This window comes from Sprattus sprattus, assembly GCF_963457725.1.
Source record: "Sprattus sprattus genome assembly, chromosome: 18".
Classification (NCBI taxonomy): Eukaryota; Metazoa; Chordata; class Actinopteri; order Clupeiformes; family Clupeidae; genus Sprattus; species Sprattus sprattus.
Window position 1 is genome coordinate 5,848,727 of NC_137916.1, and position 16,673 is coordinate 5,865,399.

Genomic DNA, 16,673 nt, shown 5'->3' on the forward strand with positions numbered 1-16,673 from the left:
TCTACAAAGATCCCAATGTGAAGATAAAATAAGGTAAACACTTTTTTTTTTTATCCAAAGTGACTTAAAGACAACTTGCAGCGATTGTGAATCAAAGCAAGAATCAACACTGCCTGTGAAGTAGGCTACCTACTGATACACCTAGATCCTCATATTGTTTTCTGAATATTTCTCCATAAGCTGTAGCAATCTGTAACAAGAAATCAGTGGCAAATCTTTTTGGGGGGGAAAACTAAATGATACGATTCAAATACATTCTGATTAGAAAAGTAAATAAATAATTTCAGTAAAATAATTCAAAGGAATTCAATCAAGATGAATCAATGTATTTAAAACCAACATGGCTTTATTGGGAATTCACAGAGAGAAAAATGTTCCACTTGAAAACAGTGACATTCACTTTATTTCTCCAATTTATGTCTCAATTCTTTTTCACTCTACTTTACACTGCATTCTTAGTGCCTTAGTAGGCATGCTGTTTCATGGGTGCGTCGCAGAGAAACCAGAGCTTAATGGTTCTTATGAAGTGTGTACACACCTAGGTGAGGGAGATCAACTGGTCAGCACTGAACAACTGACCTTCTTGTGTTTTAATGGAGTGTTTCTCACCTTCAATATGTGCCTGTGTGTTCTGCGAATGTGTGTGAAAGCGACCTTTTATCTTTGTACTAGAAAAGGTGCTAGACAATATAAATACTGTTTGTGACAAGGAATATTCTCCTCCCTTCCCCTGTAAAAGAAAAATCCAAATGTCCTCCCCTCACTACTGTCTCATTAACCTTAAATCAGTCCTTAAAACAGTTATATGTAAAAAATGTAAGCGTTCACCACAAAGGCCTGGATAAGAATGAAGTGAGTAATCATAGGTTGCATGGGCTCTCTGCAGAGGCATACCTGACAGCAATCTCTACGTTTTGAAGGCACAGTTTTGTTAGAGAGCCTTTGCACCCTATGGTCAGTCACTGTCTAACAGTGTATGGTCTTTCATGATAAAGCCTGGTTCTCTTCAGTTGAGATTGAAACTCAATTTCAGGCAGTGACTAGTAAGCACTAAAAAATAAACTTGAGGACGACAGTTTAAAATTACCTGCTGAACATGTATATGGCTTTAAAAAGATGATTGAGGCAACCTACTGATCCATACCTCAAATGGGATCACTAATCCTTAGCATAAAGCCTAGGGCACAATTACCTCAATGAAGAGAACAATAGGTCACAAAACACCCTCTACCCACCCAAATTAAAGTAACAGATCCCATAAGTAATAGTAACAGTTAACTCCTTGAATATTGTACCTTTCTCAATCCCTCAGCCTTTCAAACAAACCCTCCCAAATGTACCCTAGTCTAAGACGGGGTGACCTGATCAGAGCTCGTCATGTCTCCTGGTGAGGTCTTCGCCATAATTGGTTGCCTGGCTCCCCACAAACATGTTCCAGTTGGCTAGAATTTCTTTCTTGGAGATTTTCTCATCCTGCACAGGCCACCATTCATTTGAAAGAGATTCAGATTGAGTTGGATGAAAAGGATGGAAAAGTGGAGAAAACATGAAGAATGAAGAAAGTGTGTAGGAGGGACAAAGGAGGGAAAAGGGAGAATAAGAATTGCCCAAAAATTACTCACAGGTGAGTCCCTAAAGTTTCTTCAGTAAAAATGACATAGGTTAGTGTTCAATGACATTGTTGAAATGGCACCTTCCGGTTCGTACCTTATCTGTGTCCGTCTCCAGGATGAGATGCTTAGCCTCATTGTCTGCATGATCGATCTCCCCAGGCAGGATCCACTGAGCCACCTCACCGGCATCCAGGAAACCATCCTACAGTTGGAGCGGAGCAGAAGGTGGGGTTTACATTCAGTATCCGTGTCAGTGTGGACTTTCGTGAACATTTTTGAGTTTGTACATTCCAAGTTCTATACCTTATTCATGTCTCTGATCTCTGTAAAGTGCGTCTTCTCTGTCAGGACCCAGTCAGGTTCACTCTCCCCATCATCAGGGGTGAACATGTCACCTAAAGGATTGGAGGGGGAGGCACATATGCACTCAGAACTCAACTAAATTCCTGTGATACAGAGAGATCCAGCATTTCAGACACTGAGGTAGTCATTTCATTTCTGTAGAGGCTGTCGGATATACATGCATTCACATCAAAGTTGGTTATAGAACTGTCAGTTTTATCTATAAGTAATATTCAGGAGTGTCATTTTGGTCTGTGCGTTGAGACAGTGCTGTGAGGCCAGCCATACCAATGTACTCCTCCAGACCGATCTTGCCATCACCGTTCTTGTCAATGTCTTCCATAGTTTCCTGCAGAGGACCAGGTGAACAGAATTAGACACCCTGTGTGTGCGACACAATATCTCTGCACTGCTCCTTCCGCCTACTGTGAGCCCCTCCCTTGCCTCTCTCTCCATCGGAAATGTGGAGAGATTCCTAGGCACTCCATGGGTGCATTAGGGATGAAGAAGAGTTTGAATCTCACCTGAACGATAACATCCTTCATGTGATCGTAGTCCTCGGGGTGGAGGAAGGCAGTGAACTCTTCTCTGGTGGCGATGAGGTCCCCGTCCCGGTCGGCGACCTTGAATCGCCTCTCGTCACGCTTCAGCATGGACTTGTAGCTGGTTTTGTCATCAACGTCATCAAACTCCTCACCTGTGGTTCAAAGAGAGAACATGTACTTCTGTACTCCACACACACAACACCAGGAGATCCTCACACACTGAGAAAATTGCGTGTCTGCACCTTGCTGTGATGCAGTTTGGATAAAAGTGTGTCCTTACTGAATAAATGTTGAAATAAATGTTAATATGTTAGGAAATGTGAAGATTTATTTGAACATCTCACTGCTGGAGACAACCCTTACCTAAATAATAGCCATAGGTGGTGTTCTTGTACTCCTCCCAGGCAATCTTCCCATCCTTGTTCTGATCATACTCCTTCCAGTGCTTATCCACGTTCTCCTCGATGTACTTCCTCTGTCTGTGTTTGATCCAGTTGTGCAACTCAACATGGCTAACAAAGCCATCCTTGTCACCGTCAATGCGGCTCACAATTTTTCTGTTGAACAATGACAGATGCAGACCATGGTAGTAACCAGAAAGACACAACGAACTAAACGGCACAACGAAGCAGTTTCACATAGTTTCTCATTGAAATGCTCCATAATGTGGAATGTGGGTCCCACTGCAATGTGTGTCCCACTGTCACACCACATCACACTGCGTTTAAAGAAAGAACAACTAATGCAATTAGATCTGCTGGAGCTTCACTCATCCCCCCTCTACGTGACACCTCTCTGGCTGCAGCAACACCCAAAGACTTTACTACTACACACCATTGCTCTGACTATACTTCACTTGTGTTTCTATTTCCCCCCACCATGTGTAGACTAAAGCTTATTCAGAGCATAGTTGTCATGGTAGTGAATGTTCAACTGTCTTACCCCAGCCTGTCTTTGCTCTCCTCTGGGCTCAGCTGGTCAAAGGTCTTTGCTTCCTCTTTGCCCAGGAAGGCCTCGTGGTCATACTTGTATCCATCGGAATCGTCATGGGCATGGTCACTGAGGTCACGCTGATGATGCACTCGTTTTTCTTTCGCAGGTACGGTCAATGTGACCCCGACCAATACCGTCAGGGTTGCCAGCAATAGCAATGGCTGCATCTTTCCCTGAGTAGAGAAAAGAGGATGTTAGACCACTTTAAGTCAAAGGTTCAACCACTATTTTAAAACAATGTAGGCCTATATACACAATAATAACACAGACTATTTTATCTGAAGGCTACTCTAGATTGGTTGCAGGCGTGTGAGGTGACTATTCCATTATGCAACAAAGTAATTAATTCATTCATCCACCAGATATCAGACGTTTTAGAAAAATACTTTACAACTGGCGTAACTGAAGCAGGGTACCGAAACATGCAGGCTATCTAACACTTGTATGCAAGAGCTTTAACAGAGCTTTAAACCATTTGTTTTGGCCAAGTGACAAGCCAAGAAATGGTGCAATAGTGTTTTGAAGCATACAACAGAAAAGGCAAACCTATACTCAGCACATACAACTATGAAGACAATGAAACAATAAACGGGTCTTACCAATTGATCGGCGGAACAGCGACAGCGGCGTTTCCCAGATTTGTGAAAGGATATGCGTTGGCACCTACTGCCTCTTAAAAGTGGATGGAGATGGGGCGGTATAATTTGGTTGAAACCACGTCTACTTCTTGAAAAATTGGCACAGGGATTAGCCAATAAACGCATCAAAATGGGAGGGACAAAGAGAATGTCCTATTTTGACTGGCTAGAGAGCGCCACGTTGACACGCGAACGAGCCTTGCGAACGAGCCTTACAAGTTCTTGAGGATGATGAAGTTTGGGTACGTTAAAGTGCAACAACGAAGATGTATGTTGACGGTGTAAAAACAGCTGACCTAATGTAATCAAAGGGCTTAGCTATAAGTGCTTGTTATAGTAGCTATAGCGTATCGGATATTTCATTATTTTAACATAAATCTTGACCACTACATGAACAATTAACCCATCACGAGGATGGTTCCAAACCGAAATAACAACTGTAAAAATGTGCATTTCTGAGTAGCTTACATTTATTTGAACATTTCAGGAACAATTGATGTTCAATTTGAAGTGATCAGTCAATTTTGCCCACTATTTACTAGTGATGTTCTTCCATACAACCAACACACGAGGGCAGAGTGGACCATTCGAAGACTCTAGATTCTAGCGGTAAATGTACGCTAGGGCTCTTTTCAGCTATGTATGTTACCTTGCTTTGGTTTTACTGTCCATGAGTTTACGGTGCTGGACTAGATTCGACATGGCGCTTGTTTTGTTTTTATTGATATAGGAGGCTGAACTCCAAATTAAAGGCACCCAGTGCAACATTAGGGCATCAAAATGGAAATATTCTGGATAAGACAATCTTTATGATATTGACATTTACCTCACCATATTAGCACATTTGCATCATTATTTGATACTTTGGGCGTTACAAAGAGCGCTAAAACTAGCTGCAAGAGCGTAGCCCTTTATTTATTGGTGCCACCAATAAATAAAGCAGTATTCCACTCAATGGAAAAATGGCCTTTCCCCACCGGCGATTGTTGTTGTTTACGATTTTCTATCAGTTCTCACCACACAACGACGTCTCACCTTTGCTCCTTGAATGTCGATATGTAATGGTATGGAGTTATTGAAACTTACTACGTGTAAAAAAGACTAGAAATTGAATGTTTATTTTTCGAGTCTCAAGCTTATAAAGTTGCACTGGGTGCCTTTAAGTGTGATAGCCTCTGAAATAATGAACTTTGAGAAAATAAAATAACTACTTTGTGGTTCATGCAACAATGAAAACAAACCATATGGATCAACATAGGCCTAAGCAAGTGCATTTAGTGCATTCATTATTTTCCCTTCCTGTATTTTGCATTCTTTCCAAATCCAAATTTACACTGTGCACTTCTGAGTGCGAGAAAAAGTCTTGACAAAACTACTTAAAGATGTTCAATGAACATACTTAAATCATTATTTTGTCACTCTGCATTATTAATCTAAATACTTAAAATTAATGTTTTGTCTCAGTTTCACATCAAGCTTTAGTCTATGCTTCAGTACAGCCCACCTGGAGTAGCTGATTAGGTCAGAGTAAGCAAGTCAGTGAAAAGATAATTTCTTCAGAAGCCACCACAACCACACAGAACATGGTCAGTTGTAACCCAGTTTCTCTCTCTCTCTCTCTCTCTCTCTCTCTCTCTATCTATCTCTCTCTCTCTCGCTCTCTCTCTCACACACACACACACACACACACACACACACACACACACATACACAGTGTTTACCTGCTGTTTTTCCTTACCTCCTTTGTCCCTCCTCATCCCTCACTCCACTCTATGAGTCTGTCTTTCCCTCCCTCTCTCCCACCCTCATTTTTTTCTAGTCCTCTCCCTCCATTTCTTTCTCTCTCCTCTTCTTTTGCCCGAGGCTCTGTGTCTAGTTCCATGGAGCAATTGAAGGTGACAGGGCCAGAGAAAGGGGGGGAGAGAGGGTGGATGTGCCATAGTGTAGCCCGAGGGCACAGAGAGAGAGAGAGAGAGAGAGAGAGAGAGGGAGAGGGAAGGAGGGAGAGACAAAGCAAAGCAGAAAGTGCTTTAGCATTAGATAGAGAGGTTACTGCAAGAGGCAAAGATGGCTAATAAATATTTTATAAGCAGTGTATAAGTATTCATCTACTTCCACCTGCCCAACTAGTGACAGAGTTAATGTTAGGATGACTTAAAGGAAGTGGTGCGTTAGCTATAGCTTTAGCTATATGCACACACATAGATATATGAATGTATATGGACAAGCCTAGGCCCCCCTCCTGAACGCATATATTCACTTGTTCTTTGTTTTAAAGACTTGATGGTAATTTGTCCTGTCATTGTTGCTATGGTGACCTCTCTTCCCCCTCCCCCCCAGCAGTAAGCGAGAGGGAGAGAGGGTGACAGGGATGAACTAACAAGACACTGAAAAAAATGTGCCCTAAAGCTTCACAAATTTAAGTCACACACAAAAACACACACACTCACACACTCACACACACACACACACAGACACACACACACACACACACACACACACACACACACACACACACACGCACAGAAACAAGCATTAACAGTCAGAGACACATAAATAGAGCAGCAAAAAGAGAAATACATGACTTCATGCAAACATTTAAACATAAAATTATGAATTTGAATGTACATATCTTAGAATTTAGTTTCAAGGTGTTAGTGACTGCAGAAAACATGTTTAAACATACTTATAATACCTATATAGAGCTTGGCCAACATTATGTAAATTCTTTTTTTATTTTTCCTGAATCTAATATATATGCACATTCCAAATGTGTTTTCTTTCCTCTTATTTTATTTTCTACAGGAGTTCTATGAGTTAAGGCACAGATACAGAGAGATGCTGGGGTGGAGGGAGAGTCAGATGAAGGGGAAGAGTTGGAGGGAGGGAGGAAGAGAAGGGGGAGTCTTATCAACCGGAAATAAAGTAAGCTGGCATCACTGCCCCCCTCTCGCACGCCACCCTCTCCACCCCCTTCCTTCTTGTGCCCTCCTTGTCAGTCTCTACTCTCATCTCGGGCGTGTGTGTGGTGCTCTGGTGACGCTCTGGTGACGCTCACTGCAACTTTCTCCCCAGTCCCCCTCGGTGCTCCGAGTCTCTCTCACAGGCCTCTTCGCATGGCTCTGAGCTCTCTGCTCATGGGTTCTGCAACAACATTATGTGTGTTGTAGGTGCACACCATTCATGACAAAAGTCATCCAAAATATCAGTGCTGTCTTAATGTGTTCCAAAGTGGTGAAGTCAGTCTCAGAGCTGACTGGGAGAACGGTAGTATCATTAATCCCTGCTGTGTCATGTTGTGGATTATTCTACTGCTTGCTAGACACTGCCACCAAATTCATCCAGCCGCCAGGGTTTACCCGAAGTTGCGACCCAATGGAACACTTAAACTCTCTTTTAATTTCTCTTGATTTATCAAGAGATAAAGCCTCTGGCCTTCTACCTTTTTTAGATTCACACCTTTTTTTCATAAGTCTTCTAGAACAATCAAACAGGAACAGGCATGACCTTAAATGTTTACAGCCTATGGCATCACCCAGGTCCTGCAAATAGGGGGATATTACCAGTCTGCAAAAGCAGTTGAGACTAGACTAAGCAAGGAGGTCATAGATATGTATACCCCAATGAATGTGGCTTTTCAAGGTGTCCCTATTTTCAACAAACCCTCTTTGCCACAACCCACACCCTCCGACCCCATCCATCCCACCCCACCCCACCCCACCCCCACCACAGTACTCTGCCTAGCTCTTGCGTGCTCAAAACATCCCGCGTTACACGGCTAATCCAATAGAATATGCAAATGTGCTGTTGTGATCATGACAAAGTGCGGTGGAGGGAAAACTCAGACAACATGCCCTGACAGGCGTGTGTCATGCGTGTTAACATGCCACGCACACGGAAGTCCACACGAGGGCTGACCCCCCCACCCCACCCCCCTTGGTGATTAGGAGTCTGACTCTGCTCTTAACATCTCCTTTTGTTTCACTGTCTCATTGCTAGCATGAAATACCAAAGACACATTTTTTCTGGTAGCTTTTACTAATGGTTTTGAATGAACTCTGAGATCACTTTGGCACCTTGGGACACCTGTAATGGTAAAGGTCACTGCTGTGACTGCACCGGCTGGAAAAGGAGAACATTGAAATGTATGCTCTAATGGGAACTGTTACATACCTATAGGTGGTCTGTAGTCACATCCTTGGTTGTTTTATTTGCTTTGGTCTCTCTCTCTCTCTGTCTCTCTCTCTCACTTTATCACCCTTTTTCCTGGCATTACGTTAGGACCTGACACTGACATTGACTGTGTGTGTCATTTCTCTCTTTCACTTTCTCTCTCTCTCTATCTCTCTCTCGCCTCTCTCTCCCTCTCTCTCTCTGTCTCTCTCTCTCTCTCCACTCCCCCACCCCACTCTGTCTCTCCATCGCTCCAAGGACCAGAGTGCCTGCAGATGCATTTCTCTGTAGCCCACTGCCCCTCCCTGCTCTCCTCTCTTTCGCCCTGTCTAACCCTCTCTGTCTTTCCCTCCACTCTGTATCTCTCTCTCTTGCTTTCCCTCGGCACACGCGCTTCACTATCAACAAAGCCAGAGACAGTGGAGGAAGCAGGAGAAGGGCATGAGAGAAGAGTGAAGAGGTTTGAGTCGCTTTCATCCTCCCGAGAAGGTGAGTAACTATAAAATAAACCACAGACAGTCAAATACATAGAAATATTAGAGTCAGGCCTAGGTTAAGGTCAGCTAACAGACAGAAAACCAAAATAACAAATGAAATTGAGACAGCGGAACATTCAGTGAACACTGAAGAACATGACCTTAGCCAATCTCTCCAATGCTGTTTAGTATGGTCAGTTTGGATGGTGGAAATGCCTCTGCAACGCTTCGTAGCCTGGGAGAAGGTGGACAGTTAGTTGTGTAGAGGTTGTGTAAATAAAATGCATTTATCCGTCTGACTACCATGTTTTTCAGTGTCATTCAGCAGCATTGTCTACTCTAGTTGCGTTACTCTTGAATCTGTACATAGAAAGTTAATAAAACCTTACAAGATGAAGATTTGTAAATTTGGTGATGAACCATTCTTACTATTTCATACTGCATCAGGGATACATTCATTCTTAATTGTTACTTAATTTATCCTTAAATAATGAACTACAACACCACTGTGCCACCATTTGTCTAAGTCTTACATAGTATTGGTTTAGTTCTCATTTTAGTCACACTTGGACGATGAGTCTTCATAGACTATGATATTAGAGTGCGGTGATGTGTGTGTGTGTGTGTTTTGTCTTAATGTGTAGTTTTTTTCCGATGTTCTGAATGGTGGCCTTTTCCACATCTTCAGTCTAGTTCAACTTCATGTATGCTAGCCTTTACAAGCCTCTGGTGCTGACTTAAGTGCAGCTTATCTGCTTACCTTTCCAATAGCAATGTTGTGGGCCCCGTGGTCAGCTCACAGGGGAGGGATGCTTGCTTTGAGTCCTTGCTTTCAGCGTCTCCAGTACCAAGTTCAGCAAAATGACCGAAGTCTGAGTTTTTCATTCTGCTCCTTGTCTGATCAGCTATCTTAACAAGTCTATTAACAACGCCTCCATGGTGTTATATTATATGGTGTTTTATTTCTGTATTATTATGGCGTATTATTTTATTATTTCCATGACGTTCCCTCATGTATTAGCACTGGAGTATGTCAGTGTAATAATGATACTATCCTACCTTGTGTTTACACTGGTGTATTAGTGTATGCTTGTCAATGTTCTTGTAGTGCAAACATGAGTCTGTTCCCCTCTAGTGCATATATTATTGCGGATATCTTGTGCGTTGTACGCTGCTGTTAATGCTTGCTGACAGCGTGATTCTCTCCACTCATGCATGTGTGCGGAGCGGTGTCAGGGTAGATGTTCTGTAGCTCTTAATTACTCAGTGTGTGTGTAATGAACTCTCTTTGTGTCGCTGTTGGAGGTTAATGCATGACTGTGTGTGTGTCTGTCTGTGTGTGTGTGTGTGTGTTACAGTGTGTGTACACAAAACAAGCTCCATTCTCACAGACCTTTTGGTATTCAATCATCTAATTAATTATCTCTTCATCGTTCTCTCTCTCTCTCTCTCTCTCTCTCTCTCTCTCTCTCTCTTTCTCTCTCTCTTTTTCTCTCTCTCTTAAGTTGGTGTTGACTGACTGTGACTGGGCCTGAACAACAGGACAGCAGAGGTCAAGGGAAAAGGTTTCTATCTTCTGGCTAGGGTGTTCTATGTACGACAACTTGACCATGCTCAACCTCCAGAGTGGCTCAAACTGGACAGGGCCCACTAACTGGTACCATCAGCCCAATGCAATAACATCACAACATGGCACAGGTAAGAGAACACCCGGAGGCACGGGTGCGCGCGTTCACACACACACACACACACACACACACACACACACACACACACACACACACATATGTGTTTTGTGTGGTGGTTTGTGTATTTGTGTATGTGTGTGTATGAGCAGTTTTGTTACTCTCTGTCAGTATGTGTTGTTCACGCCTTGTATCTGTGTTGCTTGTGAAGTCAGCTTGGGGTGAACTGGAGACTCTTCCACATGACTGAGTTCAGAACGAGGGTGCCAATAGCTACAACATCATCTCTCTCCTGCTCTCTCTCTCTCTCTCTCTCTTTCTCTCTCTCTCACTCTCTTTCTCTCTCTCGCTCTCTCTCTCAGACACATACACATGTATACATTCACACCCACACACACAAATACACACGCAGACACACACACACACACTCCCTCTCTCTTTCTCTCACATACACATGTATACATTCACACATGCACACACAAACACACTCTCTCTCTCTCTCTCTCACACACACACACACACACATGCACACACACAGAAACACACACACAATGTCATGTAGATGTAAAATGTGTGTTTCAGAGAAAATGTATCATTTCAAATAGTCCATGTTAGATGGACCATTTACACACACACACACTCACACACTCACACACTCACACACACACACACACACATACACACACACACACACACACACGCACACACACATACAAACACATACACATACTGTCTCTGCCTCTAAAGGCATACTTGCCTTTCTTATAGGTTTAATTTACTGTTTTGTGCTGTAAAAATCACTCAATTCATTTTCATTCTAACCTGCGATTCTAACCTCGTCTTTTCTGTATGATGCACAAAAAGCCCCACATATACCAGCATTCCATCAGTCACCATGACACCAAGAGTAAACATTCTGAATTAGGAAATCCTTAGAAAGAACTTGACAGTGTAGTTAAGGAAGTATTTACATTATGCTTAATTTCTTCCCTCTCTTTTCTCTTTGCTTTCATTTCTCCTTCTCTTTTTACCTTCTGTCTCTGATCCCTCAGACGGCTTCGTTGACGACATGAACCTCCAGACGGGTGGTGCAGCTGAGGGGGTGGTGCCGGGGGAGAGGGAGAGGGAGGAGGCGGAGGAGTCACAGCTTCACCTGCAGCTGAAGAGGAAGCTGCAGAGGAACCGCACCAGCTTCACACAGGAGCAGATCGACGCCCTGGAGAAAGGTCTGAGACACACACACACACACATTCACACACACACACACACACACACACACACACACACACACACACACACACACACACTTCACACAGGAGCAGATTGACGCCCTGGAGAGAGGTCTGCGCCCAGAGCCCAAACATCACAGCTCATGGCTATCATCACAGAGCTCAGAACCCAGTACAGATGTCATAGATAAAGCTTAGAAAACTAAAATCTTTAGTCAAAGTTCATAACTCATCACACAGATCCCAAATAGCAGCACTTCACTGTCAAAGCTTTTGTATTATTTCCTGCCTTGCAACAATCCTGATAAAACATGTACTCGGGTCCCGTTAGCATCACAGTGCATAGGCTTACTCACTCATTAGTGAGAGCGGGAGTGCTTGAGTGTGCCAGCAGATTTAACTGTCTTCTTTCCATGTGTTGCAGAGTTTGAGAGGACGCATTACCCAGATGTCTTTGCACGGGAGAGATTAGCAGCAAAAATAGACCTCCCAGAGGCCCGTATTCAGGTAACACTACTGCCCCCTACTGACAAAACCCTGCTACCAACAGCATAGGCTGTCCTTCGTTTAAGAGAAATACGTTATAAATGATGTACATTTAGTTTACATTTATTCATTTCAATTAAGAGCTACGTATTGTTTATGTATTGTGTTTAAAATACACAGTCAGTGAGAAATTCACCATTATAGCATGGCCTGAACAGATTGTGCCACAAATTCAAAGCTGCCGGGGCAAATTAAGAATAAGAGAGTTCTGTTTGACAGTCTTGAACTTAGTCAGCATGTTTCCCCTTTGTTTAGATCAATATTTTTTAAAGAATTGAAGTTTAATTTTAGGCTTTTTACTTTCTTTTTTGGTATGTTAACTTTAGTGCAGCATTTGTTATGCAAAACAAACACTGTGCTTCCTTAAGTGCAGCAATAAATATAGTTTTAAATCGGTCATGTTGTACACAACCTTCTAGCATTTTCACTATTGAGATTTGTATCACTGAGTTGATTTCTTGAGTTCTCACTACTTGCTGCAAAGACATTTCAACGCAAATATGTTCAGTGTGGCCTGTTCAGTGAGATCTAATGGACTACTTACTATCTGGTGGCCATGTAGTGACCCTAAAAAACACTGAAAGTTGTGTTTGTGTGTCTGGATTGGCAGGTCTGGTTCTCGAACCGCAGAGCCAAATGGAGAAGGGAGGAGAAGCTTCGTAACCAAAAGCGAACAGCAAGCAGCACTTCCTGTCCTCAGGCGCACACACCTCTGAGCACTTCCTTTAATTCTTCTGTCTATCACTCTCACCATGGTAACAACTCAGGTGTGCCTCACTCATCTATCTCTGTGCTCAGTGATTGTTGCATGGCTCTCTTTCCATGTTCTCTTTCTTCCACTAACCACCACACCACCCCCTTTGTCTTTCTCTCTCTTTCAGGCTCAGTTCACAGTCGAAGTGAATCCTCACTCTCAGGATATGGGTCCCTTTCTGTATTCTCTAGTGTGCAGGTAACTCTTCACTCCAAGCTTAGATTTTGCATCCACTCCCTCTGTTGAACCTTCTCAGGTCTCAGGAGCCACAGGGACACTTATTCAACTATTTTTAGATGAGTAACTATTGTGCTTTTAAAAAAGTTTGACTTCAAATGATAAGATGGAATGACTTAAAATGTGGAATCTACATTTTTGGGTTTGTGTTCTATTGCCCCCTGCTGGTAATCACTGGATATGCTCCAAGCAAGCGTATGTTTGTTGAAGCCTGTTCATTTCATGTGGAACACCAGTCTTTATTCTGAAGACTATTTTAAATAATCCCCTATTATTCTATCATCAAACGATGATGCTGCAACACAAATCTATTACAGAACTTTTATATTTACAATGACAAATACATCAATGCCTTCTTAGCACAGAGAATAGGCTACAACATAGTGGCTATCATAATGTTTACTTAGTCCTCTCCATATCTGCAACAGGACAACCTAAATATGAAATTCTATGCTTCATTCCAGCAACTTCTCTTCTCTTTTCTAATTATTTCTTCAATCTCTCTTTCTTACCTCTCCTCTCCTCTTCCCTTTCCTCTCCTTGCCTCTCCTTGCCTCTCCTGTTGTCTTTTCCTACCTGGCCTCCTCTTCTGTTTCCACCTCTCCTCCCTGTCCTCTCCTCTCACCTTGTCTTATCTCCTCCTAAGTCTTTACCTCCTCAGCCAGTCCAATCTTACTCCTGCATGCTACCTCCTTCCCCCTCCGGCCCTCCATCCTCTCTCCCACGCAAGTTTGACCCTTCCCCCTACCCCTCCCCTCACATGCCCCATCCTGCCTCAGCCAGCAGCAGCGCAGGTGAGCTATACGCATCAGGGGTTATGGATGTCATATGGGTTATTAGGCCCAAAACCACCACAATTAGAGCTGTCTGTATTATACGGTTGTGAACTGACCACCCTTTCTCTCCTCCTTCCTCTTTCCATCTTTTGCTATGTTTTTCCTCTTTACTCATTTTTCCCACTCTCAGGCTTTTTGTCCTCAGGTCCGTTAACAGTTCCAGGTGGTGAGCAGGACTTGGGGCAGTACTGGACCAGACTGCAGTGAGATAGGGTGGAACCCAGAAATAATACACCGAAACATTGAACCTAGGTGCAGTTCAACATACATACACAATACATGCATGCACACACACACACACACACACACACACACACACACACACACACACACACACACACACACACACACACACACACACTCAATCTGTTTCACACAAATCAATTGTCCCCTTACCCACACAATTTCTATAACCGCCTGACACAAGCAGAAAAGAACTATATGACCAACTAAAGAATCAGCTAGAAATCTTTAAACCCAACACTGTGAAGCCATGTCCTACACTGAGAGTACAGATGCACAGGGTTGGCCTACCAGACCACAGACCTGATATAGAGGAGAAGCCAGCAGCAGCCCCTCTCATCTCCCTCTGGTCTGCAGAGGACTGATACATCAGCAGAGATCAGCCAGCCTCTGGGTTACGGACTGGACTACCTGCAGATACTGACTGCAAGCGATGACAATCAACATGCAAAATCAGTCACGACAGACGAAGAGGAGCAGGGACTATTATGAGCAGACATCCTGCTCGTGACCACACGCATGAACATCACATATCTGACTATCACGGACAAACAAGGAAATGCCAATGACAATCAGTTTTTGTAAATGAAAAGACCTAATTTAACACAAATGCTATACAGCCTATGACAATCAGTCCTAGTCCTGCAGTTGTAGTCAGGATTGAAGTGAATATAAGTGCACATGAATGGTGGTCATGGAATCATGCAGATCAAAGATAAACATTGGTGAGAGATGTATGATATTATTATCAAGTGTAAAAGTTAGTCATTGTATTTTTATTTTGATGTCATCACCATTTAATTCTAGCTTTACCCTGCATTGCTATAACGTTTCTCTTACACACATACCTACAGCCCCCTCTCTCTGTCTGACTGTCTTTCTGTGAATGTGTGTGTGTGTGTGTGTGTGTGTGTGTGTGTGTGTGTGTGTGTGTGTGTGTGTGTGTGTGTGTTTCATTCATCAAAGAAAGAGTGAGAATTTCGTCTTGTGTGTGTGGGTATGTGCATCCACAAGAAAGAGACATTTGAGTGTAAATCTGTGTGTGCATGTCATAATACACTAACACACAATCAGAAAAGCATTCATCTTAGGGTAAGAGAGAGAAAGTGAAAGCAGAAAATGTTACTGTGTGTATTATTAGTTTTGTGAGCATTTTTGTGTCTACCCTTTCATGAAACTCTTTACTCATGAATACATTTTGAAATGTGAATAAATAAATCTGTAGATTTGAGTGTTAATCACTAATCATAAAACCAGGACTGATCTCCTATTACTACAATTCTTTGTGACTCTTTACCCTTTCACATTTTTCTTTAAGAATCTTAAACTCAAAGTCCTCAAGAATCTAAAGTTGAATTCTCTCTCTTTCTCTTTGTGTTTATTTTTTTTTCTCAGAGGGTAACGTATCTACTGTTTAGCCCTGTGTTTATTTCTCCCTGTCACTGAACAGTAGCATTTCCTGCCTATGTGACTGTGAATTTCCTGTTTTTGCTACACACACATTACCACACCCACCAAAAATAATGCTCTGACTGACAAAGCTATTCTCACAGGAACAGAAGCGCACATACACCCACAGATATGTACTCAATTATAGTAGTACGACGGGTAGGGTAGAAAAAGATTAGTATTTATGTCTCCATGTTTATGTATTATTTTCTCATATTTATATATTCATATATTTTATTCATATATTTTATTAATATGTATTTGCTGCAAAGTCAATGTATGGATTTTACACCACACAGCAGCAGTTTTCTGTCAAACAAAGACATATTTCCAACCTCTTTTATAAACACTTTAACTAGTGTTTACTAAATGTTTTGTCAGTCAAGTCAGATGTGTAGGATGAATAAAAATCACATTATTTGCTGAATTGTATTCAATTCATGACCATGTTAACGCGGTCATCAACTGAAGCAGTAGCATGAGTAGAGCTCTCCATGTGTATTCCCATAGCGATTAGCTTGATGAGCTCTGACTGGAGGGAGAGGGTAATGAGCTGTGTAAACAGGAAGTTGGACGGGGCACGCAAGCAGTTCCATCACACTACTCCTATCCCCAACAGACCCGAAAAATCAGACCCATCAGGGCTGGGGGTCTTTATGTGGTCTTCTGGGGTGGGCACCACACCCAAAAGTGTTTAGCTCAGCCCCTCCTTGTATGTCTTTATCTCTCTGATTTCTGCGTAACCTTCCCCTCTATGGTAGTGCCCCAGGGGCCAGTGTATTTGGTTTGGGTTCAGCCTTGAGGTCTTAGTCAGTCATACTCATTGAGAGTGCACAGCTCTAAACACACGAATGACATGCATACATGACACAACCTTTGAATAAGAAATAGTAGGGCATGACTAAAGCATGGTT

At 42.6% G+C, this 16,673-nt stretch overlaps 2 protein-coding genes across 2 annotated transcripts; one reads left to right on the forward strand and one right to left on the reverse strand.

The window, feature by feature from the left end:
* Window positions 1-362: 362 nt before the first annotated feature.
* rcn3 (reticulocalbin 3, EF-hand calcium binding domain) lies at window positions 363-4,122 on the reverse strand. The gene is made up of 8 exons (XM_080856649.1): window positions 4,093-4,122; window positions 3,443-3,666; window positions 2,864-3,057; window positions 2,480-2,652; window positions 2,244-2,304; window positions 1,917-2,008; window positions 1,708-1,815; window positions 363-1,473 (listed from the first exon to the last, which is right to left on the reverse strand). Exons 2-8 carry the CDS (start codon window positions 3,658-3,660, stop codon window positions 1,366-1,368), a joined length of 954 nt encoding a protein of 317 aa, XP_080712775.1. The 5' UTR covers window positions 3,661-3,666; window positions 4,093-4,122; the 3' UTR covers window positions 363-1,365.
* A 6,250-nt stretch (window positions 4,123-10,372) lies between these two features.
* On the forward strand, window positions 10,373-14,274 carry pax10 (paired box 10; the record flags this gene model as incomplete). The annotated part of the gene is made up of 7 exons (XM_080857108.1): window positions 10,373-10,478; window positions 11,518-11,691; window positions 12,119-12,201; window positions 12,851-13,007; window positions 13,122-13,192; window positions 13,878-14,025; window positions 14,213-14,274. The coding sequence occupies 7 exons, from the start codon at window positions 10,373-10,375 to the stop codon at window positions 14,272-14,274; spliced, it is 801 nt and encodes a 266-aa protein (XP_080713234.1).
* Between the last annotated feature and the right edge of the window lie 2,399 nt (window positions 14,275-16,673).

What these genes read in the sequence shown, in the direction of transcription:
- rcn3 (XM_080856649.1), bottom strand. Translation starts at nt 3,660, where the DNA reads ATGCAGCCATTGCTATTGCTGGCAACCCTGACGGTATTGGTCGGGGTC. An exon ending in TGAAGGATGTTATCGTTCAG is followed by an intron (nt 2,305 to 2,479) that starts GTGAGATTCAAA and finishes GGTCCTCTGCAG; the next exon opens with GAAACTATGGAAGACATTGA. An exon ending in TGGAGACGGACACAGATAAG is followed by an intron (nt 1,474 to 1,707) that starts GTACGAACCGGA and finishes TGGCCTGTGCAG; the next exon opens with GATGAGAAAATCTCCAAGAA.